The sequence below is a fragment of the Danio rerio genome, chromosome 8 (genome assembly GCF_052040795.2).
Source record: "Danio rerio strain M-AB ecotype USA chromosome 8, GRCz13ab, whole genome shotgun sequence".
Taxonomy (NCBI): Eukaryota; Metazoa; Chordata; class Actinopteri; order Cypriniformes; family Danionidae; genus Danio; species Danio rerio.
The window spans coordinates 28,044,818-28,070,624 of NC_141028.1; the positions used below are offsets into that span (position 1 = coordinate 28,044,818).

General features: G+C 36.0%; 1 protein-coding gene across 3 annotated transcripts; it reads left to right on the top strand.

The window, feature by feature from the left end:
- Positions 1 to 1,985: 1,985 nt before the first annotated feature.
- arih2 (ariadne homolog 2 (Drosophila)) lies at positions 1,986 to 24,762 on the top strand. 3 transcript variants are annotated; one of them, XM_087263055.1, is made up of 15 exons: positions 1,986 to 2,097; positions 5,580 to 5,922; positions 6,035 to 6,102; positions 7,392 to 7,464; positions 13,518 to 13,659; positions 13,760 to 13,881; positions 17,063 to 17,172; positions 17,258 to 17,375; positions 18,269 to 18,319; positions 18,493 to 18,514; positions 18,624 to 18,775; positions 21,120 to 21,263; positions 22,009 to 22,077; positions 23,900 to 24,007; positions 24,092 to 24,762. In XM_087263055.1, the coding sequence occupies exons 2-15, from the start codon at positions 5,695 to 5,697 to the stop codon at positions 24,161 to 24,163; spliced, it is 1,479 nt and encodes a 492-aa protein (XP_087119181.1). In that variant the 5' UTR covers positions 1,986 to 2,097; positions 5,580 to 5,694; the 3' UTR covers positions 24,164 to 24,762.
- Positions 24,763 to 25,807: the final 1,045 nt, after the last annotated feature.

Sequence of the window (25,807 nt, forward strand, 5' to 3'; positions counted from 1 at the left end):
AGCCAAAGCTCTGTGCCCTTAATCATAGTAAATCCACACCATCACTAATACCACTTCAGAGTGCCCAAGTACACTACTTGACAAAAGTGTTGTCGCCTATCCAAGAACAACAATTAATAACTTGACTTCTAGTTGATCATTTGATATCAGACATGGCTTATATGACAGGAAAGGCCTCTAGATTACGCTTATTTTACTAAAATAAAATATGATAATGTCTTGATTTTTAATTATTTAATTAGAGCAGTGAGGTCTGACTTTGCTTAAACAAAAGCCTTGTCATTTAACAGAAACAATGTACAGTACAGAAAATAAAGTCATGGTGCAGTGGAAACAGAATTAATATTGTGTATGACTCCCATGAGCCTTGAGGACTGCATCCACACATTCTTGCAATGACTCAAATAACTTATTGATAAAGTCACCTGGTATGGCAAAGAAAGCGTTCTTGCAGGACTCCAGAGTTTATCAAGATTCTTTGATTTTATCTTTAATGACTCCTGTCTTACCCCAGACATGCTCAATAATGTTCATATCTGGTGACTGGGCTGGCCAGTCCTGCAGCACCTTGACCTTCTTTGTTTTCAGGAACTTTGATATAGAGGCTGAAGTATGACAAGGAGCGCTATCCTGCTGTAGAATTTGCCCTCTCCTGTGGTTTGTAATGTTATGGGCAGCACAAATGTCTTGATACCTCAGGCTTGATACCTCATCTACTGTGCAGATCTCTTGCACGCCCCCATACTGAATCTACCCCAAACCATGATTTTTCCTTCTCTGAACTTGACTGATTTCTATATGAATCTTGGGTCCATGTGGTATCCAACAGGTCTTCTGCAGTATTTGTGACGATTGAGAAGCAGTTCAACAGATGATTCATCATATATACCTTCTGCCACTTTTCCAAATGATCAACTAGAAGTCAAGTTATTATTTGTTGCCTATACTACTAGCCTAGGATTTATGACAAGACTTTTGTCAGGCAGTGTATACAATAAATAATATTCAAGAAAAATTATTTTTAGTGTGCAAATTAGTATACATGAAAGTGTTCTTTGGGCAGATTTTGATCGGTGGAACAAGAGATCATGTGATTGCACATATAAACCTTGTGGTTGTCTGTAAGGGCCGGTAGCTTTTGCACATTGTATTGGTGCGTTTCAAATTGAACAGTTTTAAAAATCTACACATATAAATGAATTGTGCATTTTTCTCAAATGTCAGATAGCTTTAGCAAAGCAGCATGTAATACCACTCTATGAGGATTGTCTTAGTTAAACAGATTGTGTTATATCTGGGCTAAATGCATATGATCTACTGTGGTTTTCTAATGTTTGGTGAAGCTCCAAAGCACATGGCATAAAGCTGTAGTCTCTATATTTGGCAGCAACAATTACACTTGATTCCTGCTGGCTGCTAGTTGGCAGCTTTTCTCATATATATATATATATATATATATATATATATATATATATATATATATATATATATATATATATATATATATTAATTTAAACTAATTCTTGAGATCTTTCCCTTTCCAAATGGATAATGCCATTATTATGGTCAAATGTTATGCTTTGATCTTCTGCCTATAGTCTACTTCTCTATTTTTATCTCAAGGTAGTTTTGTTGTGAACTACAGAAATAAAACGCATGCATTCATGCCACATATACACTTTTATGTCAATATTAATACACGACTGATATTAACTTAAACAGTGTCAAGTACGGGCTTGTACCAAGGCTGCCTTTGCCTTTTTTGTTCTTTGTACCGAAGTTACAAAGCGCGTTGCACGCTGTAAATCAGGTTCTTGTTTTGCTGACCTACATTTGAATGAGCGCGTGTGTGTTTGACTGCAAGTATGTATGTCAGTTTTGAGTAGGTGTGTGTCTGTGTGGCCCCTCCTCAGGAACGCAAATCTGCTCGCAGTGGAAAACAGCCTCGCTCGGGACTCGGAAGTGACGCTGCTCTAGAATCCCCCAGTACTTCCGATCTTCAGCTCTGCTGCGACTCATCTAAACGAACGGATCGGATCTCTGTCCAAATATCTGTGTTCACCCTGCGTCGAGTGGCGGCCCGACGCGGTCCGGCAGGTGAGTACCATCGGGTGGGACGGGGGGGCTTTACGGGTTCATAGCTGCGGCTTAATCGAGCGGCCTTGTTTACATACGAATCCCCGAGCTGGAGTGCGCGCAGGCGGATGATTGCGAATAAAGCCCTTAAAGCGACATTAAACATTTCCTGTGTTTACTTCACCGAGTTTAACTATCCAACATGCGATTTAACCTGCGGGATGTGTGCACTTAAATTCTAACTCTGAAATGATAAAGAGGGAGAAAGGATGACTTTGCACATCGATCGCGCTGCTGTATATTTATGCGCTGATCTGGAGGAGCAACAGCTGGTGCGGCCCGAGTCATATGGAGTAAACAAAGCACAGGCTGTACTTTCAGCAGCGTGAGTTCGCAGTCTTTGCTCAGCCACTACGCACTTAAACCGTGATCCAGCTGAGCTTGATATTATGCATGCCACCCCGGGTCGCGCGCTATTTATAGCCCCGGGTGGAATGTGAGGGACCTGACGGTGCACGAGCGGGTGATACCGGGCCAGGTCGTCTCATGACTGTGGTGTCCGGATGATACCAGACCCGTTGAATTAAAAGTGCGAGTTCGGATCAAATTGGTGACTGTCATCATATCAGAGATCTGATCCCTGAGATCATCAGTCACGCGGCTTCCCTCTGCTCCCGCTGTCCGGTTGGACTGTCTGTCAGTACACCGTGTAATCCGGTAAAACGAAGCGCTAAGCCGCTCTGCATGTGAGGTTATGATTGTCTTGCGCTCAAAGGGATGCTTGACCGCTGGTAATACCGAGACAAACATATAAGCGCAACCTTCAGAGAGTTTCCCAAGGTGTGTTGATCTGTAAATAATGAAGCAGCTCCTTGACCAGTGGTTTCAGCTCAGTGAGTGTCCTTGAATCTGAGTACAGCAGCAAGGCCACTTTGGCCATGAATACTGAGTTCTTGAAAATCACCAATCCAAAGTTAGCACACAACTATTCTCTTAAATCTAATTTTTCACATGGGACAGCCTTGTAAAAAGACTGATCTACTTTGAGAATGACTTTAGGCTACATGCTTATTTTGAGGCTGTTAGTCTGTGTTATTTTAACATACTTTTGAAAAATAGTTTTGAACTCACTGGTGGAAATCACATTACCCATAATTCTCCTGAGAAATTGACCAATCAGTAATGTGCAACAAGTATAACAACATCTGATTGTTGTTCTTTCTCGGATTTAACCAAACCTTTTGTTAAATTTTCAAGTTTTTTTTATTTTTTTTTATTTTGATTGTTATTTTGTGTGTGTGTCAACGTTTTAATATTGTTGTAGCTTATTGATTTGATTCGTGGCTTATAGTTCTTTAGCACAGACCAAAATAGCCATCGAAAAAAAATACTTTTTATTGCAATTGCAACAGATTGAAGTATAGTGCAAACAATACAAATATTCCTTTTTGCAACAAGAGAAATTTGAGGATTTTAAAGAAATATAATAATGGTGAAGCAAAAGAAAGACAACGAGAAAAGAAAAAGAAGAAACAATAGACAATAAATGAGAGGGCAAATGAAAAAACAAGTTAATGCAGCGTATTAAATAAAGCACACGTTTTATAAGTTTAAACTGCTTTCTTGTTATGAGACTGTAATGGTTTTCAAGTACAGTTCCAATTCTTGTTTAAAAATAAAAACATTTGTTTACGTTGAGTATGCCTACATTTATGTATAAAACATTTCCAATAAAACATATGAGGGTTTACAAAAACTTTAATTAAGGGATTGTTTTTCTTTAGTTTAAAACCCCAAAATAGCATGTCTATAGTTTAAAGAAAGATTACCACAAACATTTTGGACAATTAGAGAATTCACATCAGACCAGAATGATTTATCAAAGGGACATTTCCAAAACAAGTGAGCAACAGACTCAGAAGAATTCTCACAGAAAGAACAAGAGACGTCAATGTCATTTTTGAGTTCCTGTAAAAAAATAAAACAAAATACTTCTGAATTTAGGGCAGGAAAAAGTGGGCAGGAAAAAGTGGGTGTGCACCATTGCGTTTTCTTAAGCAACTCTGTGGAATACTAGATTCTGATGGCGCCAGATATTTCAAAATAAATGAATTGGTAATAGGCATGGCACGATAATCGTTTTCAAGGTATACCACGGTTTGGAAAAGTCAAGGTTTCAAAACTGCCAAAATTTACTTTAATACTCTTTCTAAGGTATGTGTAAGTTTTTTGTTTTTATTTACATTTTTTTTTTTTAGAACAAATATCCAAAGATGCAGTTTTAAATAGTAAAGAAATCAGTGTTTTTGAAACTAATGAGGACAGCAAAAGTCAATGATTCATTTGATTTATTTAGCCTGACATGTTTACTGCTTCAAAGTATTTTTAATCTTTAAAAAAAAAAAAAAAAAAAATATATATATATATATATATATATATATATATATATATATATATATATATATATATATATATATATATATATATATATATATCTTTTCAAAGGGAAAAAAAGTTTTAGTTTTTACCCAGACATTTAAAAAGAATAAATGTTAGAGCAGTGAGGAAACTGCCTTGAAACCGTGATATTTCTATCCAAGGTTATCATACCGCCAGAATTTTATACCGGCTAATGGCCAATTGGTAAGCAAGATATTATACCAGTTATACCAACTGATTTTTCATGTCCTCAATTTTATGTAGATAGAAAAAAATAATAATAACAAATAATAACATATTTATTACATTATTAATATATAGTAATCTTAGACATTCTGTCATCTCTTTCTTCACAAAATGTTATCATTTCAACTTCAATTTTTTATGCCCATGAATTTATTTATTATGTTGCCTTGATGTAAGTGTAGTCAGCCAGTCCTTTTTTTCCAAAATAAACCCCTTCAAGATGATGTCAGACTATCTGATTAGAAAGAATAAAATCTTAAGTGTCCCATTATGCTTTTTCAGATATTACACACCACTACATGAAAGAATATGACGGTTTTTGAATGTAAAATGTCTGTAAAGCTTCAAAGATCAAAGTGCACAACAAACAGAGTTATTGTCTCTGAAAAGAAACACGCTTCTGAGATGAGTCGTCAATAATATCAAGGACGAGAGCTTTGAATGAACCTCTTCAGGCACTATTAAGAAATAAAGTGATTCTGCGATGTATATTATTATACAAAAATGTATATATTTTCCGATTTTAGATGAATGTGTATAAAAGTGAATTAGCAATCTTTTAAAATGGCAATTATAGTTCTCTTTGACATAATTGCAAAATAGAAAATTGAACAATCGGCTTGTTACAAAATACATTTTTTGTTCAAAACTACTTTTGGCTAAAGTTGATCATTTTATCTATCGTCTGACGGTGCATAATGTGTTTAACTTCTCTCTTTCAGTATTTTTTTTTCTCTGTCTGAGCTCATCCCTCGCTCCAGTTCCTCATGAGTGACGGGGAGTGTGATTTCTTCTGCTTTTTTCGGTGCTGCTAAAAGCTAAAGGGCCCCCTGGGATTGGTGGTCCAGTCGGGGGTGGAGAGAAGCGGCTCAGAAGCTGCCGATAGGAGGAGAGCAGGGTGTCAGTCAGGGAAAAGGTCTGGCCCAGAGGACTATGTCTGTGGATATGAGTAGCCAAGCCTCAGACAGCAACGAGGAATTCGAAGATGACGATGAAGACATCGGCGAGGGAGACATCCCTCATTATTACGACAACCTTGAAGAGGACGTGGCAGTAGAAGAGCCGTTCGACCCCGAAAAGTACCAGTTCAACTGCTTGACATACAGGGAGAGTCAGAGGGTACTGACTGAACAGGTCAACAATGTAGCCAGTGCCCTGAAGGTGAGAGAGTATGTTTGGCTGGATGATTATGCGTCTTTTTAAACTATAAAATGTTTAGGCTGTTCGTCGAGTTTAGGCTGTCATAGCAAAAGCTGTTTTCTTTTCTCTTCAGGTGTCACCAGCTGTAGCCAAACTGGTGCTTGTACATTTTCACTGGCAAGTGGTGCAAATACTCGAAAGGTAAATTATAACAAAACGCGCACACACACACACACACACACACACACACACACACACACACACACTTTTAATTGATTGTTTATGTGATTGGCCAGATGGAGATCATGGTGGGATGTGCTGTACTAAAATACCTTGCACTGATTAATTGATATTTAAAAAAATCAGTAAAATATTAAAGTAATTAAATTATTTGATTTAGCAAAGATGTATTGGATTGATCAAACATGATAGTAAAACATTTATAATGTTACACTAAATCCACAAAAATATAAAAGTAGCACCAAAACTGTTTTTATTATTTTTATTGTAAACATTAGTTTTTATTTCTTCAGTTTTTGTTTAATGTAGAAAGCATACAGTAGATGACTGTATCATAAAACAACCCCGAATCCCCACCCCCACCCAGGTAGACTTGTTTTCTAATAACAGAAGTTAAAAGATTGCTGTAGAAATTCTAATAATTGTAATAATGTTAAACCAAATAATGAGTAGAAGTTAAGAAAGTACAAACAAATAACTATTACATCATGACATACATAAAGTACATGTAAACAGAAAAGCTGTACATTAGAAAGTAAAAACAAAACATTTGACGATTTCAAAAACTTTAATCCAGTACTTAACAGTTTTTGAATAAGCTCCATGTATGCGCGCTGTTGAAAGTTCCATACAAATAGTGTCCAGCAAAGATAGGTCCCATTGATGTCTGCTCATTATATGAGCAGAGATCCAACAGCAGACCAACATTTTCTTAGCAGCTGTGAAGGCAGCTAATGGTAAGTTCTTTTGTTGCCTTGAGAGTGACATGTAAGAAAAATCATTTAGGAAAAGCATACTGGAGTCTGTTCTACATATTTACCCAACAAAAATAAAATATCAGGAGCCAGCTGAGGCCAACAAGAATGAAGTGCAGGACTTTCCCAATAGCGCGACAAGTTGAAATAGTGTTTTTATTATTGATGATGAGCAACAAATCAACATTTTAGGATAAAATAATTCATTTGATTAATTAATTTATGTCCTTTTATGATATATTTATCAAATCAAAAGGCTAATAATTATTTAAAATTTTTATATTTTGATGATTATTTTGTGCGTTATTTATTTTTGATCAGATGCTTCCTTGGTGGACATAAGAGGCTTCTTTTAGAAAACATAAAACATATGGTCTCCAAACTTTTCAGTAGTAGTTTGCAAAATAGTGAAAAGACTACAATAATTACTACAATTATGTACATTTCACCCTAAAAATGGTGTTCATTTGATAATATAATTTTTTGTGTTTAAAGGTATAAGTCCAACTCTTCTCAGTTGCTCTGTGAAGCCTATGCTCAGCCCACAACCACCTGCAGATCTCTCACTGTGAGTATCTGTCATTTCCTCAGACTTGACTTGAGAACTGTCTTTATATGCTCTGTCTTTTTTTTTTAAATAACATAAAAATGTTTTGGGTTTTAAATTTTTTTTTTATCTTATTTTGAAACCCTTTTAAACTTGAATTCCAAAAGTCTCTTACTTCTAAACTACAATGTTGATGCTACAAAAAAGTGTGAACATTGTAAAATCCAGCTATTTGATAAATAGTGCAGGGTACAGATAAAGCGATTTATTTAGTAGTGTTGATCTGGTGACTGTATTACCTCCTGTTTCTTACAACGCTCCTTGCCAAGTATCAGTCATGGACATGAAATATCGCTTCAAGTTGAAACAATTTTGTGATGTGCGAGACATTCGCTGTGCCTCAATTCACTTCAACTGTGGCATAAAAACCTTGGTACACTTCACGCTAATTTGAAGAACAAAGTGACAAAAGACATCATTTCGGACAAAATCAGATCAGGTCAAAATGATGTTCGTTTGGAGTTTGTTTGAGGAGTTAGACATAGCTTGCCAATGGATTCGGCTGGTGTCGTCTGGCTCTGAGGTCTTGTTTTCTTTTACATGAAAATCTTCTCTGGTTTATTTCGTTGAGTCAATTGAGGTCAGACATCGACAAGCAAAAATCGAAACGGTGCCAAATAAAAAAAAGCTACATTACAGTTGAAATTGGAAGGTAATTGTTATTGAAAGCAAGATTGAAATAGTTTTTTATGTTTCGTACTAAAAAAATGCTATAAAAAAAGTGCTTTATAAACAGTAGGTATGGGAATCGCAGGTTAACTCTTACAATATTATCACAATATTTTGCCCTCGATATTGATATATCACTATGTCAGTGTTTTTTGCGATATATCACAAGACAACCGTCCACTATATATCACAATATTTGTCAATGAATGAGAAAAAAAGCATCAAAGTTATGATGTGTTGTTTAACAACACATGTTTTATAGAATTGCAATAATGTAAAACAAGCACACAACTGTCAAACTAGCATAAAATGCTGACCACCCCTAATAAACAGACTTAAGGCCCTAATATATTTCAAATAAAATTAAAAAAACAAACTGAAATTACAAACTTTTGATCAAAATGAATCTGAAACTAAGTTTAAGCATAATTTTTGGGGGCAGTTCCTTGTTTTTTGCTCCTAAAAGCCTTTGAGCTTCAATTGGTCTGTGGATATTATGCAATCAATGGCTGTGTTTTGGACCTCTTTGCCTTGCCTTCTTTGACCTGCAGTTTTTTTCCACCTGATTTTCGTTCTGTCCATTTCGAAATTTCGAAATTCAAAAGTATAGAGTTCAGTACTAATCTGTAAAAAACCGTCCATTTCCTGATAACATTTGAGCGCCCCTGTATCCGTGTGTCTGTGCTTGCTCTTTGAGAATAATGGTGAACCGATGACCTTAACTGCCAATCACAGTCAAATCTTGTTGACCATGTGGTAGGGCTGAGCAGTTGATCGAAAAGTAATCGAAGTTCAGAACCAATAATTATTACAGATCCTATAATTTTTCCTGGTCAATTTTTTCAGTTACTTTCTCCACCGTTTGTGAAGTCACGTGACCTCGCTCTGTTAAGGCTGATTTATACTTCTTATATTATTTTAATATCATACTTTTGTCAAGCACACATGTACAGATAATAGATAGTGTGTGTGTTTCGTCAATTATTTTCAGTCATCAGTCCCTGAAAATTATTAATTCTGAATTATTTTAATTTAAATATTTTACATTTTTAATTATTTAATTCACCCTTTATTTAAAAATCTCTCACTTGTAATATGTGAGCATATTTATTGTACAAAATCTGTCGGTGAACTTTGAGGGCAAAAAATAAAATAACCGTTTATTAATCGTAATCGAGTTAAAATGTTCAATGAATCGAGATTTAAATTTTAGGCCAAATTACTCAGCCCTAGCATGTAAATATGTAAATGACCAATCATCACTCAAATTTTTTTTTAATCATCAATCATCATTTAATCATTTCATTTTTTTTAGTCATTTAATCATTTCAATCACTCTTAATTTTAACTGGAGCGTCTTATTATCATTGACGTTTTTATCAAAGTAAATGAACTACAGAGAAGATTTTATTATCTAGTTTTCTGCTGGATCCCAGGGGCCTCATGTATCAACGCTCAGTACGCACAAAAACTGTGTGTACGCCAGGTTTCACGCTCAGAATCGCTCACGTTTGGATTTACTAACAATGAACTGAACGTGGGAATGTGCGCAGCTTCATGGCAGCTTCATGGCAGCTTCATGGCTGGCGTTCGCACATTTTTTGTGCGTGTCTGTTTTATTTCCATTGGCGACTCCTAGAGGCAGTTGTGTTAAATTCCTCTCTACAAAGTGTCTTTGAGCCTTGCAATCAGGCCCGGATTGGCTAATCGGGAGGACCGGGAGAATTCCCGGTGGGCCGGTGCGTTTTTTGGCCGAGAGGGCCGTTGTCCCTAGCTCCAGAATCTGTTGCTCTCAGCAGTCACACTTTTTACATTAATTATTTTTTTACTTGACCACAGTCTTCTTATTAATTATTTTACCAAAGCTCTGCTCTTTTTATCTATTTTCTCGCAGCCTGGTTAATGATGATACTACTAAGTAACTAAGACGAGCCACTTTTAATACACATCTGTTGTGGTCCAGTGGTTAGCGCGTTAGGCAATGACATTGCAGACCCGGGTTTGATCCTCGTCTGAGTAGGTTTTTTTTTTTTTTTCATTTTTATTGTTAAGACATATAATACTGTTAGGGTTGTTGAACATTTGAAGTTCTAAAGCAGCTGTTTTCTCAAAAAAATACGTGATAGTGTCATTAGAAACTGATTTAGAAATGACCTTATTTTAATATAGTCAGTCGTGAACTGAGGTGGGCCGGTCTAAGGCTTGAAACTCCAGGGCTGAAAAGGAGTCCCACTCCGGCCCTGCTTGCAATGGCAGCTGTATGAGACGGGTTCAGCAGGTATATAAGGTTTCCATACCATACATTTGACCAGCTAAACATTAAAGCACAATTTGCAGCAGTCGCCTGTTTTCCCAATGTAATCTGAGCTATCTACTGCACGCACATTGCTATAAAGACACTATCTGAAGATGAATTTGCTTGCGTGAATCAGAAACATTTCCATTCAATAAATGTGCAAATAAAATATGATGCTTATTGATATGAACTTATTGATGATTCCTACTTGTCTTTCTCGTGATAAATAGTTGGCAAAATCTGATATGTAGCGGGGGAAAAAACAAGAAAGAGTTAATCAGACGCTGGATTCGAGCCGAGTTCATGCTCGAACGTATCAATTTATGATCACATGCGTCTTACGAGTAGCGCCACTGAGACTGTTGAGCATCCTGCAAAATTTTACAGATATAAACCACACTATTTCTTTTTTTTTAAAGATGTTCAGACCCAACTGTGTTAACCGCATCAGCTAAACTCTCCGACTCTATTTTTTTCTTTTGTTGTTAATTCTGGAGAACAAACTTGCAAATAACACCGCTTTTCTCCGGTCTACCTACGAAAGCAGCACCTCCAATTCACATTCTGTTCAAAATTTCTCTTTTTGCTTGCTTTTGCCATTGCTTTTTCGTTGGGTTTTGCCATTAGCATAGTCATTAGCATATTCATACGGGGGAGGAGGCAGGGAGGAGTTTTGTGCTCGTGCATGTTGCGCTCAGTTTCACGTTCATTCAGATGTACAAAAGAATATGTGTGAGATTCGGCGTACGCAGTGTTTCATACATCTGAATTTTTTTCTGCGTACGCACATTTACAGTTTTGTTCGTACGCAATGTTTTAGTATGATTTCCACGCAAGTCTTCGTACATGAGGCCCCAGGACATGTTAGGCTTTTTGGAAATGAACAAGCTGACAAAGCTGCTAAAACAGGAAAATAAAGGAGTGCAAAATCCCACCTTCAGATTTAAAGCCACTAATAAAAGGCTACATTAACAAAGGGCAAGCAGAATGGGATCAGTGCTCAAAAACTTTTTAAAAGTCAACCTGAAATAAAAACAAAATCCTTTTTTTAAACTCGAGACTTGATGAGGTTGTTTACAGAAGATGTCTTATCGGACACACAAGATTCACACATGAACATTTACTCTAAGGAGAAAAACCCCCAAAATGTCAATATTGCAACAGAAATCAAACTGTTAAACATATACTTCTGGAATGCCCTATTTTTAATGTTCTCAAACACCAACTTTTATTTAGAGAGACTTTAAATGAAATATTTTGAAATGTGAATCCTTCTAAAATGGTACTTTTTAAAAGAGTAAAAAGTAAACCATAAAAAAGTTTTAGTGTTTTTATTATCCTTATTTTTTATGTATTTTTATCTGGTGTATTTATTGTTGTTGATGACTTTTAATTGTTAGAATATTTTTATTATTATAGAAAAGTGTTATTTATAAAATGTGGTCTTTTTTTTTTTTTTTTTTTTTAGTAATGACATAGCCAGAGAAGCTGATATGGTAATGAAACCATAGACTGTAAAAGATATGGACGTAGTATCCGTGATGTCACTCATAGGTTTCTGAAGAGTGCAAAATAAGCTACAAGTGGGTGTGGCTAACCGGCTTCATTTTGTTTATGAGTCATCGCTCCAACCGGGGGTAACCAAATAAGGGCAAAAAGGTGGAATGTGAGTTGAGCTACAGGCTGCTGCTAGCATTTTACTTAGACTGACTTTTCTTTGTGAAAAATACTTAATACTTTATTAGCTTGGTTGTATACTATATGAATAAAGTGTTTAATCTTTTAAAAATGCTGTTGTAATACTTTGAGCCGTTAAACATTGTTTTATGACGTTTTTCTACTGGAGAAAAACGCAAATTACCTTCAAATATTTCAGAAATACTCTGTTAGTAAATAAAAGGCTATTTATGAAATCCAGGCAATACACTGTATGACAGGGGTCACCAATCTCGGTCCTGGAGGGCCAGTGTCCCTGCAGGGTTTAGCTCCAACTTGCCTCAACACACCTGCCTGAATGTTTCAATTATACCTAGTAAGACCTTGATTAGCTTGTTCAGGTGTGTTTGATTAGAGTTGGAGCTAAAACCTGCAGGACACCGGCCCTCCAGGAACAAGTTTGGTGACCACTGCTGTATGACAACGCTTCATATAACAATCTATAGCCTACAGCCTACAGCTAATCAATCTAATCAAAAGTATATTACAGATCTAAAGAAAATTTCAAATGATAAATGATCTTATGTAAAACAAGTACATTTAAAGAGATGGTATACAAGTATGGTGTATAATTTCACTCACCTGGAAAATAGAGGCCATGTGAATGGTTTGTGAGCATAGTACAGTGCACATAGCATGCCATATCATCTGATAATTGTAAAAAAATATATATATATAAATATTTAAAAAGCAACTGATTGTGTAAAGTCGCATCAAAGGAAATATGTTGTGTATGCCGAATTCAGCAGGTAATCAGCCGGAATCAGCTGAGGTGAAGTGACAGCAACCAGCAAGACCTAGCTTTCACTTAAGTGGCCACGCCCTTAATTATGAAGACTTAATAAAGCTTAACATAAACAAAACGGATGAGTTATAAAAAGTTCACCCCCCTCACAGTTGTCATGAAGTGTAATATTAGTACCAGGCTGTAAACACCTTTTTTTTCTGCTGTAAAGTTGGCCATTTTAACATTGGAGTCAATCAAAATCTGCTGTATTATGGAGCCGAAACTAGCGGAATTTCGAGGAATTGAAGTGTCAGTTACTTCCGTATTAGCTTCAAAAAGGAGAGTAAGAGGGTGCCGCTTGCAATTAATTTAAAATTTTCTTTCTCTCTCTCTTATCAGGTAAATTTTAACCTTTGAAAATAAGCATTTATCAACCAATATCGATATATTTTGCATGGTTATTGTACCATTTAGGATTATTATATCCTAATAGCAAGTAAAATTTTTGTTTGTAAATGTCTAATTAGCATAATAAGCAATCTTGCCTGTTTCTCAGAAGCACTTCGCTCTGTTGACTCATAGCTGTGTCTTTTTTTTTTTTTTAAGGCTGGGACATCGCTGCAGTGTGGCGTGTGTCTGCAGCTGGTCCGGAGAGACGCTCTCCTCTCTCTACCCTGTCAGCACTCCTTCTGCAAGGGATGCTGGGAGCAGCACTGCACTGTACTTGTCAAAGATGGCGTGGGAGTAGGTGAGTGTACACATAAAGCCTGGTTGCAGAACTCTATGTGTTGCTGATTTGAGAGAGAGAGCTTGATATCTGATCCTCTGTGGGTTGTGTTTGTCTATAGAGATCTCCTGCATGGCACAGGACTGCTCTCTCCGCATGCCGGAGGATTTTGTTCTTCCTCTGCTGCCCAGCGAGGAACTGAAAGACAAATACAGACGCTACCTCTTCAGGGACTACGTTGAGGTGTGTGTGTGTGTGTGTGTGTGTGTGTGTGTGTGTGTGTGTGTGTGTGTGTGTGTGTGCGCGCGCGCGCGCGCGCAATGTGTCCTATGTATACAGTGTGTTAAAAAAAAAAATTTGGGAAATGTTACACAGGAAATTTTTGAATTTCAGTTTTTCACTATAAATTATAACACTGTTCTCTTTTGACTTATGAAACAGTGCACATTACAGTATTTTATTTGCTAAATTGAAATGTGTGGGTTGTTTTAGTTTTGTCTTTTTTAATTAAGCTGTTAGCATTTTTTTCATAGCATGTATATTGTAATATTTATTATATTACAGAATATTAATGTTAAATGTAGTCTCCCCTGATCTGCTATTATTAACCCTTTGATGCACAAGCTATGTAAAAGCACTTCTAATGCACAACATAAGTCTAAAACGTCCCACACACATTTCTTATGTAATTTCATGCTTTGCTTATGTTTTATCTTTTGAAATCAGTTTATCTCAGCATTATAAACATTCCCATTATTTTTATTCAAAATGTAAGAAATAAATAAGGATTTTTTTTACAGTCCAAAAAGGTGAATTGAGAAATTCCTGAAATACTAAGTTAAGAAATGTATTTATTGCAAAATTTTAGAAAGTCAGAAGTCAGTTGGGTCAATTTAGATTCATGTATGCATCAAGACAAGGCAAGTTTATTTAAATAGCACATTTTTATACACAGTGGCAATTCAAAGTGCTTTACATAAACAGGAATAAAGGAGATGCATAAAAGAAAATATAAAGGCACACAACAAAAACATTCAGATTGAAATGTGTTTAAACAGGCTATAAAAGAATGAAAAAGAAATGAAAGACATAACAGTTCAGTCTGTTGGACGTAGCACAGTGCTCATTCAGTAAAGGCACAGCTAAATGGATGTGTTTTCAGTCTTGATTTGAATGTTGAATGTTGGAGCACATCTGATCATTTCTGGAGGCCGATTCCAGCAGTGGGGGGTGTAGTTGCTGAAGGCGCATTCGCCCTGCTTTGAACGTAGTCTTGGAATTTTTTGTTTATTTAATCCTAAAGATCTGAGTAATCTGTTAGGTTTGTATTCAGTGAGCATATCTGTAATGTATTGAGGTGCTAGGCCATTTAGTGGTTTATAGACAAGTAATAATACTTTAAAATCTATTCTGAATGTAACTGGGAGCCAGAGCAAAAACCTGAAGACAGGTGTGATGTGCAAAGATTTTCTGCTTTTGGTCAGAATGATGATCTGCAACTGTCTGACTGTCTTTTTGGTAAGGCCAGAGAAGAGTCCATTGCAGTAATCCACCCTGCTGCTGATAAAAGCATGAACAAGTTTCTCTAAGTCCTCACTGCAAACAAAGCATCTAATTCTAGCAATATTTTTGAGATGATATTATGCTGATTTACTAACTGCTTTGACATGACTATTGAAACTTCTCAATCACACCAAGATTCTTGACCTTATTTTTTTGTTGTTTGACCCTTAGTGCCAAGGTACGCATTCACCTTGAGAACCTCATCTCTGTTCCCAAACGCAATAACTTCAGTTTTCTCTTTGTTTAACTAAAGAAAGTTTTGCCACATCCAACTGTTAATTTTATCAATGCATTGGCAGAGGGCGTCAATGGGGCTCATTGTCATTAGGCAGCAAGGCTATGTAGATCTGAGTGTCATCAGCATAGCTGTGGTAGGAGATTTGGTTAAAGTGCCACGACACCCCCCACTTTCGGTTAAAGTGTACTTCAGAATTTTTTCAAAAGATGCATGATTAATGAGCGTGGAGCTCCGCGAACATCGGGCAGGAGTGGGCGGAGCCAGCAGGGGAGAATGTGAGCGAACAACTGTTGTTGTCAGTTAGCTCACAAAATGAGACAAACCGTGAAGAGACGCATGAGTTTATAGTTTACAAAGTTAAAATGCAAAGAAATGAACAGTGATCATGGAAACAAACGCATATGAGCCTTCATGAACGGCTAAATACTGTGTGCCATGGGTCCGTGTCTCAAAGCTCGGGCTTGACTCTGGCAGGTCTAGCAGGTCTCATGAATAATTAAGCAGCCGGCTCTTCTCATAGGATAAGAAAACTCCGCTATGATTAATAATGAGAAACCGACGCGTCATCATTGCACTTGCTGTCATGCGATATGTCGCCGATTTTGATCCCTCCCAAAAAATCATTTTTAACCCGGAAGCTGAAATTAGCTGACAAAAGCTCAAAATTATCCAGTTTTCCCCACAATTAAAGCTGACAGGTGCTAACATTGTCTTAACTGATGCTCAACACACACACACATCTGTTAATATAAAAGAAAAGTTTTCCAGTGTGTCCTGAACCTTTAAGGTTGAACAGGAGAGGTGCCAGTATTGAACCTTGTGGGATTCCCCATGTCATGGGTTAAAGTGTTAAAGTAGTTTAAGAGTTTAATTAATTTTCATTTTGCCTGATATTATTTCTAGGTTATTTTACCCTTTTAATGTTTTAAAAACATTATATTATTATTAAGTTGAACTATTTGGTCAGTATGCATTTCTTTTAATTCATTTAGAAATGCAAACATTTCATGAGCAGTGATAAATAAACTGATCAAAAAGTGAGATTAAAACAGTTACATTGTCAAATAAACTGTGCTTCTTTCTATTTATCAAATGGTTTCCACAAAAAATCTTAAGCAGCACTGCTGTTTTCAACATTGATAATGATAAAGAAGGTTTTTGAGCACCAAAGCAACATATCAAAATGGTCATGTGGCACTGAAGATTAGGAAGGCTGAAAATCCAGCGTTACCATCACATGAATACAATTACATTTAAAATTATAGTAAAAGGGAAAACAGTTCTTTTAAATTTCAACAACATTTCATGGTATTTTTATTATTACTACATTTTGGAAAAAATAACTGCATCTTGAGTGAGCGTGAGATACTTCTTGCGTAAACATTTAAAAATATATATTTTGAACAATAGTTTTTATTAAACTGTAACATTATAATGCCTTAATATATGTAAAATATTTCATTAAAAATAATAATTGTATTTTTTGGACATTATTTACTATTTAAAAAAAAAAATTGGTATGTTACTTTATTTATTGTAAATAATAGCCATGTATCAGGTATTGACCATAAAAATTGTCATTATTTTCCACTGATCGCTCTTCGCCTGCTGATGTTTCTGCAGAGTCATTTCCAGCTGCAGTTATGTCCTGGCGCCGACTGTCCGATAGTTATACAAGTTCAGGAACCTCGAGCTCGCCGAGTCCAGTGCAGTCGCTGCGAAGAAGTCTTCTGGTAAAACACACAATTAAACTCGCACACTCCTGCTGTAATACTCGTGCATGTGTTTATATTGACCAAAGGCCTTGTGTGTCTTCAGTTTTAAGTGCAGACAGATGTATCACGCTCCCACAGACTGTGCTACCATCCGCAAATGGCTGACGAAATGTGCAGATGACTCCGAGACGGCCAACTACATCAGTGCACACACTAAAGATGTAAGGAAAAACACACAAATATATTTTAAATGTAGAATTCACTCAACATGACATCTATTATGGGAATAAACTGCTATGGAAGTCAATGGTTACCGATTTCCGACATAAAAAAATTGCATCCCAATTCGCACACTATCCATCCTAAATAGTACTGGAAAATATAATTAGTGTCCCCAAACCATAGTATGTTGAAAAGTGTATGCTAAAGGTTTCTGAATGCTATGCTATTTCCATTAGACATTAGTAAAATTTGTAGAAAAATAGATTGTGGAAAGTAGATTGGTAGAAAGTGTAGATTCGTTCATACTCTAAACGCTAATATCACAAAAAATCTACATACTTTTCAAACATAGTATTAGTATGCGATTTGGGACGCAGCAAATGACATTTGAAACAAGTGGAGGATGACCACAAATAAATGAAGATTTTTTTATTTTTGGGTGCACTATACCTTTAAGGGTCTGTTCACATTTGGCTTGCTTTCATAGGTTGGTTTGGTTCAGACCAAAAAATAATTTGTTTCGTTCTGGTTTGCTTCGTGTTTATACTGTTGTCATTAAAAGTCTGAACTGCCCAGTTTTTGGCTCATCTACTTGTCTTTAATTATATTTACTTTGAACCAAAATAAATATTTTGTTAATTAACTTTAGAGTTATTTTGTAGCAGAAACGAGAACCATATTTTCACTGATTTTGGTCTGGTTTGGACGGCAAGGTTTACATTAATTCATATGAACCAGATTAGTAAGAGTTCAATTTAATCAAACCAAACCTCCCCAGTGTGAACACACTGTGAGATGGCAACATTAAGTATATACTGAGGGTTATTTAGAGTTAGATATTAAGGATATTAGTGACATCCTTTTATGATTGTGTTTTGATTTATGTCCACAGTGCCCTAAGTGCAATATCTGCATTGAGAAGAACGGAGGCTGCAACCACATGGTGAGTACTATATGCTTTTTCATTACCTGCACACTTTATAGTGCACACAATTTTTTTTGGTAACATTGTAAAGGTGTTTTCGATTTAACGCATCAAATTTTTGCAGTAGTAAATTATTAGACTAAAAATTAGTCATGTTTTTTACTAAAGCTATTTTCAATCTCTTTTTGCAGCAATGCTCAAAGTGTAAACATGGTAGGTTGTTTTGCATTTTTATTATTATTGGTATTATTATTTTTTTTAGAATTGATATTGAGTGATAAAGTTGGGTTGATGGTAATGTAGTTGTTCTGTGTGCGTGTAGATTTCTGCTGGATGTGTCTGGGCGACTGGAAGACTCACGGCAGTGAGTACTACGAGTGCAGTCGCTACAAAGAGAACCCAGACATCGTTAATCAGAGTCAGCAGGCCCAGGCCAGAGAGGCCCTCAAAAAATACTTGTTCTACTTTGAGAGGGTGAGAAATGATCAGTCAATAATAAAGGAAGCTCTCGCAACACACTGTTGACAGACATGGAACACACTGATTAGCTTTGTTTCACAACCTAACAAACTCTTCAGTATCTATCTTGACAGTTTTGGGGTATTTTTTTAAAGTAGGGAGTAACATGATAGTACAATCATTACAAAAAAATGTATCAGTAAAAAGTCACTATTCTGAATCTGATTTGACCAATATGTAAAAATATAAAGTAGCATGCTGTTAGCTTAGCAAGATGCTAACCACAAATTCTGTTGCAGTGAATTGTTAGTCCTAGATTTTGTAAGATTTTTGTATTCTCTTATGTATTTATATGTTGCAGTTATCCTATTCATTCAAATGTATTTAAAGTTAACCCACATTAGAAAATATAGTAATATAACTATTATAATTTGAAAAATAACTGTAGTAGTATATTTGTAGAAAATGCAAATGTTTTTGAACCATACTATAAAAAAGTCTATTATAATGCATATGTTATTTATAGCATAATGTTAATGAATGGTGTAGCATACTAAAACTGTAAAACTACATTACTGCAATATTACATACTGTAATAAATACTGTAATATACTGTAGTAGCATAATTTACCTATTTGTAGAAAACTTAGTGCAGTGTAATTTGATTAGTTAGTAAGTAATGTGTATCTATATAGCGTATTTATTGTGTATGGCCATACACCCAAAGCACTTCACAATCATGAGGGGGGTCTCTCCACACCCCCACCAGTATGCAGCATTCACTTAAAGGGCCATGAAACCCCCCGTTTCAGCAGGGTGTTTTCACACCTCTAGTTTGGAAAAAATCAGGAAAGTGGGTGTGTCTAGCTCTGTTTGGGTGGGAGTGACGGGGGAGGGAAAAGGGGAAGGATTTGAATAAAAATAGGAGTTCCTATTTGGGCACGTGCTGGTTTTCACAGAGGAAAAACAAACACAGATGCAGGGGAGAAAGACAGTGTGTTTAATGACAGTGGAATGTTTGATACCGCATGTCGTATAAGAGAAAAAAATCTCTGCATTTCTCAATAATTCCGATGCACTCGGTAGGTCAGAAAGCCGTGTGTGTGTAGACTATCCTGTCACAAAATGCGGCAAAAATTAAACACGTCGGTCGGCAATAGTTTGCTTGCAGTGTTCACATGTTTGCACTCAAAGAGCAGCATTTAAAGCGGATCTTTCAGTCCATAATATTGTAGTGATGTTAACGTAAACTAAGTAACTTAGAAATCATTTTGACTAAGGTCTGTCTTTAAACACTGAAAGAATACTGCTGACGATACGAACTATAACTTGGCCATCTGAATGAACCAAGAATGGGCGCTGATCGCACGCACTTAACAAATCTGTAGACAGGACAATCAACACATACTGGAGCTGCGTCTTTTTTTAAAGGAGACGAGCAGCAAATCCGGATTTCACCATTTCCAGATGAGAAAACCTCTCAAATAAAAAACGTATAACTCTCGCGCGGCGCGTGCACTGTAATCCACACGTGCGTCCAGCATCGCTCTCGTAGAGAAAAAATGAAAACAAAACCTTCATTGCAGCACATTATTAAAACAACACTGAGGACCTGTAAATCCAAACAATTCTTGTTCTTTTCCCACTTCTTTTGGCAAAACAGCGTGTCGTCTCTCTGCCATCCGAACACTGTTTCAGCTACAGTCTTCGAAGCTAGCATGCATATTAATGAAGTTGCAGCGCATACACAAAAGAGCGCGCTGATTGGTTTGAACTAAGCCATACTCATGAATCAATGCAACACACTCAGAAACGTAATACGGTACTCCCAGGTACAGACCTCCAGTCTACACGCCGGAATACACGCTAAGATCTCATGGCCGTGACGCAGCTGCAAAAATTCGTTTTAAACCAGAAGTACGAATTTGCTCGAAATAGGACAAAAACAACCAATTTTCACTTTTTAGTGAAATATATGTGTCCTAATAGTGTTTATAGCAGTGTGGGACACATATATGACGGTCAACAGCTCAAAAAATGTGTTTTGGTGTTTTGTGACCCTTTAAATTATGCGACGCCAGCCACAGGACAACGGTGCCAGTGCACTCACCACACACCAGCTATAGGTGGAGTGGAGAGACCGTGATAGAGCCAATTTGGTGGTCTATATTACTGTTATTACTGCAGCAACTACCAGAAATACCACAAAAGAATAATTCAAGTACAGTACTTTATGGTAGTATGCTTTAAAACACTACAGTAGTATTTACTTTAAATCACTATAGATTTTTTTAATGTGTGATTTGCTTTAAATATTGATCTGTAAGCATTAATCCTCATGTTGCCTGTCTGTCTTCAGTGGGAGAACCACAATAAAAGCTTGCAGCTAGAGGCACAGACCTACCAGCGGATCCAAGAGAAGATTCAGGAGCGAGTCATGAATAATCTGGGCACCTGGATAGACTGGCAGTACCTGCAGAACGCTGCCAAGCTACTGGCCAAGGTACAGGCTGAATCCAGCTGTTTTACTTATTAGGGCTGCATGATTTGGGGATTTATTAAATGTCTGTATAATTAGAAAATAATAATAATCTTATGTAAAGAACAGTATAACCAGTATTTTACTGTTGAATACAAATATGTTTAATAAAAAAATTTTGATAAACTATTGTAAAGTCGCAATAAATTTTTTTTATTTAGTGTTCCAGTTTTATTTTAAACTGTCAGTGCACATAATGTTGGTATTCCTGTACCCTCATAATATTTAATCAACTTGCTCTCTCTGTTGTAAATCTTTTGTCTGATGACATGTTTACCGGCACAAGAGCAGGAAAACCTGTCACTCAAACCCCAGGATCACGGCAATCCATTCATTCCCACTTTCTAAAATCAAAATCCGCCTTACCTTTTCTCAGAAATTACAACTTCTGTTTCATGCCAACTTTAATACCCAATCAAAGTTTATTAAACCATAGACAGCCCATAAAGCTGTTCTTTTGCTGACAACATTACAAGTTTGAGGAGATTATTAGTGAATGTTTCATGTTGTCAAGTGGCCCAAAATGATAAAGAGATGAGTTTGTGTCAAGCTGCAATTTCTATGAGTGATTCATATGTAAAGGAACAGATTAATGCTTTCGCAATTTAACATGTCCACTTCCTCATATTGTGATTTTGGTTTTATTTTCTAGCCCTGTTTAGCAGTTGTGTTTCCATAAACTCACTCTGTGTATTTGGTCTCTCCACAGTGTCGTTATACACTGCAGTACACCTATCCCTACGCCTACTACATGGAATCTGGACCCCGCAAAAAACTGGTAAGGAACTGCTTTAAAGGGATCGTATGCATAAACATTGCTGTTTATTTAGGTCACGTTTTTCTTCTGTAGAATATTAAAGAATAGCTCATAGGTGTCACAGTCAATTCCTGGATGGCCGCAGCTCTGTTTTGCTCCAACCGTAACAAACACTGCTGATCTAAATAATCAAGGTGTTCAAAAGAATTTGACATACATTTAAAACCAGAAGTTTACATACACTCTATAAAAAGGCACATAACCATTTAAAAAAAAAAAAAGTCAGATGTCAATGTGACTTAACTTTTTCTTTAAAAAAATTTTTTTAACTTAGGCTGCGTCCGAAACTGCATACTTCCATACTATATAGTATGCTAAAATCAGTTTGTGAGCCGAGTAAGATGTCCGGATTCATAAAATTCGACAATTAGTATGCAAGAAGTACCCGGATGACTTACTACTTCCGGCGAGATTCTGATGTGCGCATCTCACGCTAGCTGTGCTATCCCATGATGCCCCGTGAGAGATTTAGTGAATGAGAGTGAAGCAACGCAACTGACACAGATAGGTCACGTGACCATGACAAAATGGTGGATGTATTACGTCCGAATTCCATTCCATTCGAATTTTCGCATTCATGTTGTATAGAACGTACTTTTCTAATGAACGAGTAGTACGTTTAAATTCAAATGCAGTACCTACTGAGTAGTAGGCCGTTTCAGACGCAGCCTTAGCCACAAATGAGTCTTCCTAAGCATACCGCCAAATTAGTTAAAATGTGCTTAAAGCACAACAAAGTGATTGTTTTGGAGTGGCCATCACAAAGTCCTGATCTTAATCCTATAGAAAATTTGTGGGTAGAGTTGAAAAAGCTTGTGCGAGCAAAATAGCCAACAAATCTGACCCAGTTACACCAATTCTGTCAGGAGGAACGGAGCAAAATTTCTTCAAACTATTGCGAGAAGCTTGTGGAAAAATACCCAAAACATTTGACCAAATTTATACAGTTTGAAAGCAAAGCTAAAAAATACCAAGGAAATGTATGTAACTTTTGACTGTTTAGAAATTAATAAAAAAAATTCTCAAAAAAAAAAACTCTCATTAATCTGGAATTTAGAAAATGTAAAACATTTAGGTAATCCTAACGGACCTAAAATAGTAAACGTTTACTATGATTTGCTATCAGACATTTTTTTTAAATGGTTATGTTCGGTTTTTTAGAGTGTATGTAAACTTCTGGTTTCAATTGAATATATAGCCCCTGATAATTTTTTTGCCTCTAATTTCTGTTTAACAGAAAGATTTTTTCAAAACGATTCTAAACAATAGTTTAAACAACTAATTTCTAATAAGTGATTTCTTTTATCTTTGCAACTATGACAGTAAATAATATTTCACTTGATATTTTTCAAGATACAAGTATTTAGTTTAAAGTGACATTTAAAGGCTTAACTAGGTTAATTATGCAAGTTAAGGAATTGGGCAAGTCATTGTATGCATGGTTTTTTCTGTAGGTAATCGAAAACTAATAATGTTGACCTTAAAATGTTTTTTTAAGAAATTAAAAACTACTTGACTCTAGCTGAAATAAAACAAATAAGACTTTATCTAGAAGTAAAAATATAATAGGAAAATACTGTAAAAATGTCTTTGCTCTGTTAAACATCATTTGAGAAATATTTAAAAAAAAGAAGAAAAAACTCAGAGAGAGCTAATCATTTTGACTTCAACTGTATATAGTTTGGGTAATCTATCTATGGTAATGTTTTTCCTTGAAGGTTTAAAGATGTCTTGTATTTAAATGTTTGTTAATAGACTATCTGATTGTTTTTATTTCTTGTAGTTTGAGTATCAGCAGGCGCAGCTGGAGGCAGAGATCGAGAACCTGTCATGGAAAGTGGAGAGAGCAGACACTTATGAGAGAGGAGAGCCGAGCGCTAATGATAGAGGGGTGAGAGACTGAAGCCATGAACAGAAACACTAAAATATTAACAATAAAAACACGCAAGTTAATTTCTTCTCTCGCTCTCTGTAGGATCTGGAGAATCAGATGCACATCGCTGAGCAGAAGAGACGGACGCTGCTGAAGGATTTCCACGACACCTGAACATCCGTCCACTGAATCCACATAGAGTTCGCTCTTCTCTCAACTTTCTTGCCCCCTTCTCTCCAAAGATCCCCTCTTCTTTTTTTTTTTCAATACTCTACATTGCATCTCAGAATGTTCTGTCCATCTCTTTGTCTCTCTCATTTATAGCATCTTTTTTCAGAACCTTTCTGTTTATTCATTTCTTTCTCAGCGTCCCCCCATTTTTTTTTCGGTTTTGCTCTGTAATCTTTTCTCTGCTGCAGGGTTTGAGAATAGCACGATTGTATCCTAGCGCTCGCATACACAAACATGGCGTTCTCACATCCCCAGCTGACATTATACACATGCATACACACACGACACTCAAAACACTCCACCGAAACAGTCTAACTCTTGTTTTCCTCCAGCACTGCTCCTGCCATAACTTCTGACTCCTTTTCTTCTCTCCCTTGCTTTCTTCTCATGTTTTTTTTTCTTGGAAAGGCTGTTGATATAGTTTAGATCATTTAAAAAAATAGAAAACTGAAAAAAAAAAGAAAAACAAATGATGCTGTAATTTTCAACGGTTGTACATTAATACAAAAATAGAGTTACTGAGAGAAAGTTTTTAAACCAGACAGTGGCTCTTGTGGTTCTTTGTGTGCACATTATACATTTGCACTACACTACAGTTCAGATCTTTGGGACTGTCATTTTGTTTTGTTTTTGAAGAGATTTTTTGGGTTTGGGTCATCAAACCTGCATCTATTAAATTAATACAAGTAAAAACGTAATGTTCTTATGAAATAATGTGGAATAATATTAGTTTAACATCATCATGAGCTTGTTGCTTTATTATTATTTTATAATAAAGTCTTGTATATAAGTGGATGTGCCGCTGCATTGTGGAATGCCTGAGGCAGCATTTTTTTGATGAACAAACATTAAAAACTGCATGAAATGTTGGAATATTATTAATTTAGCACAATTTATTTATAGTATAAATTGTAATTTAATCATAGTAATATTCTTAACTTATAATAATAATTAATATTTAAGCTTATTTTATAGCTGAACGTTTTTTTTTTATATAATGGAACGATTTTTAAAATAAATTCTTAATATTGGTAGAAATGGTTGTGCTGCTAAATAAAGTTTGGTAAGCATTAAAATATGTTTTTTTTCTGAATTAATTTGATGTGCAAACATTATTATATACATAATTTTCTGACATTTTTTTAAACCTTGCTGAGTAAAAGCATTAACTCACTTGAAGGGGAAAAACTTAATAGCCCATTTCGTATTTATTGAGATAAATAAACAGTATACTGTGTTTACTTGTTTTTTTTTTTTTTTGGTGTGGGGGGGTTTGACAATGTTTCCTTTGGGTGTTTGCTTAAATATTTTCCGGCATTTATTTCTCACACACACACACACACACACACACACACACACACACACACACACACACACACACACACACACACACACACAGATTAGATGCATTCATTACATTTATAGAAGACTAGGCTACAAAATAGTAATAGTAAAAAATACTAATGCAATTAAAAATCAAGAAGTGTGTTTACAGTAAACAGTGAAAACTGCTATAGACTTTCTTAATGCTTACCTTTATTATCTTAGCCCCTTCGGACCCTGTGTCCATTACAATAGACATCACAT

Excerpts from the sequence above, each read along its gene's own strand:
- arih2 (XM_087263055.1), top strand. The coding sequence starts at position 5,695 with ATGTCTGTGGATATGAGTAGCCAAGCCTCAGACAGCAACGAGGAATTC. Across the intron at positions 7,465-13,517 it reads CCACCTGCAGATCTCTCACT|GCTGGGACATCGCTGCAGTG; the intron begins GTGAGTATCTGT and ends TTTTTTTTTAAG. Across the intron at positions 13,882-17,062 it reads TCTTCAGGGACTACGTTGAG|AGTCATTTCCAGCTGCAGTT; the intron begins GTGTGTGTGTGT and ends ATGTTTCTGCAG.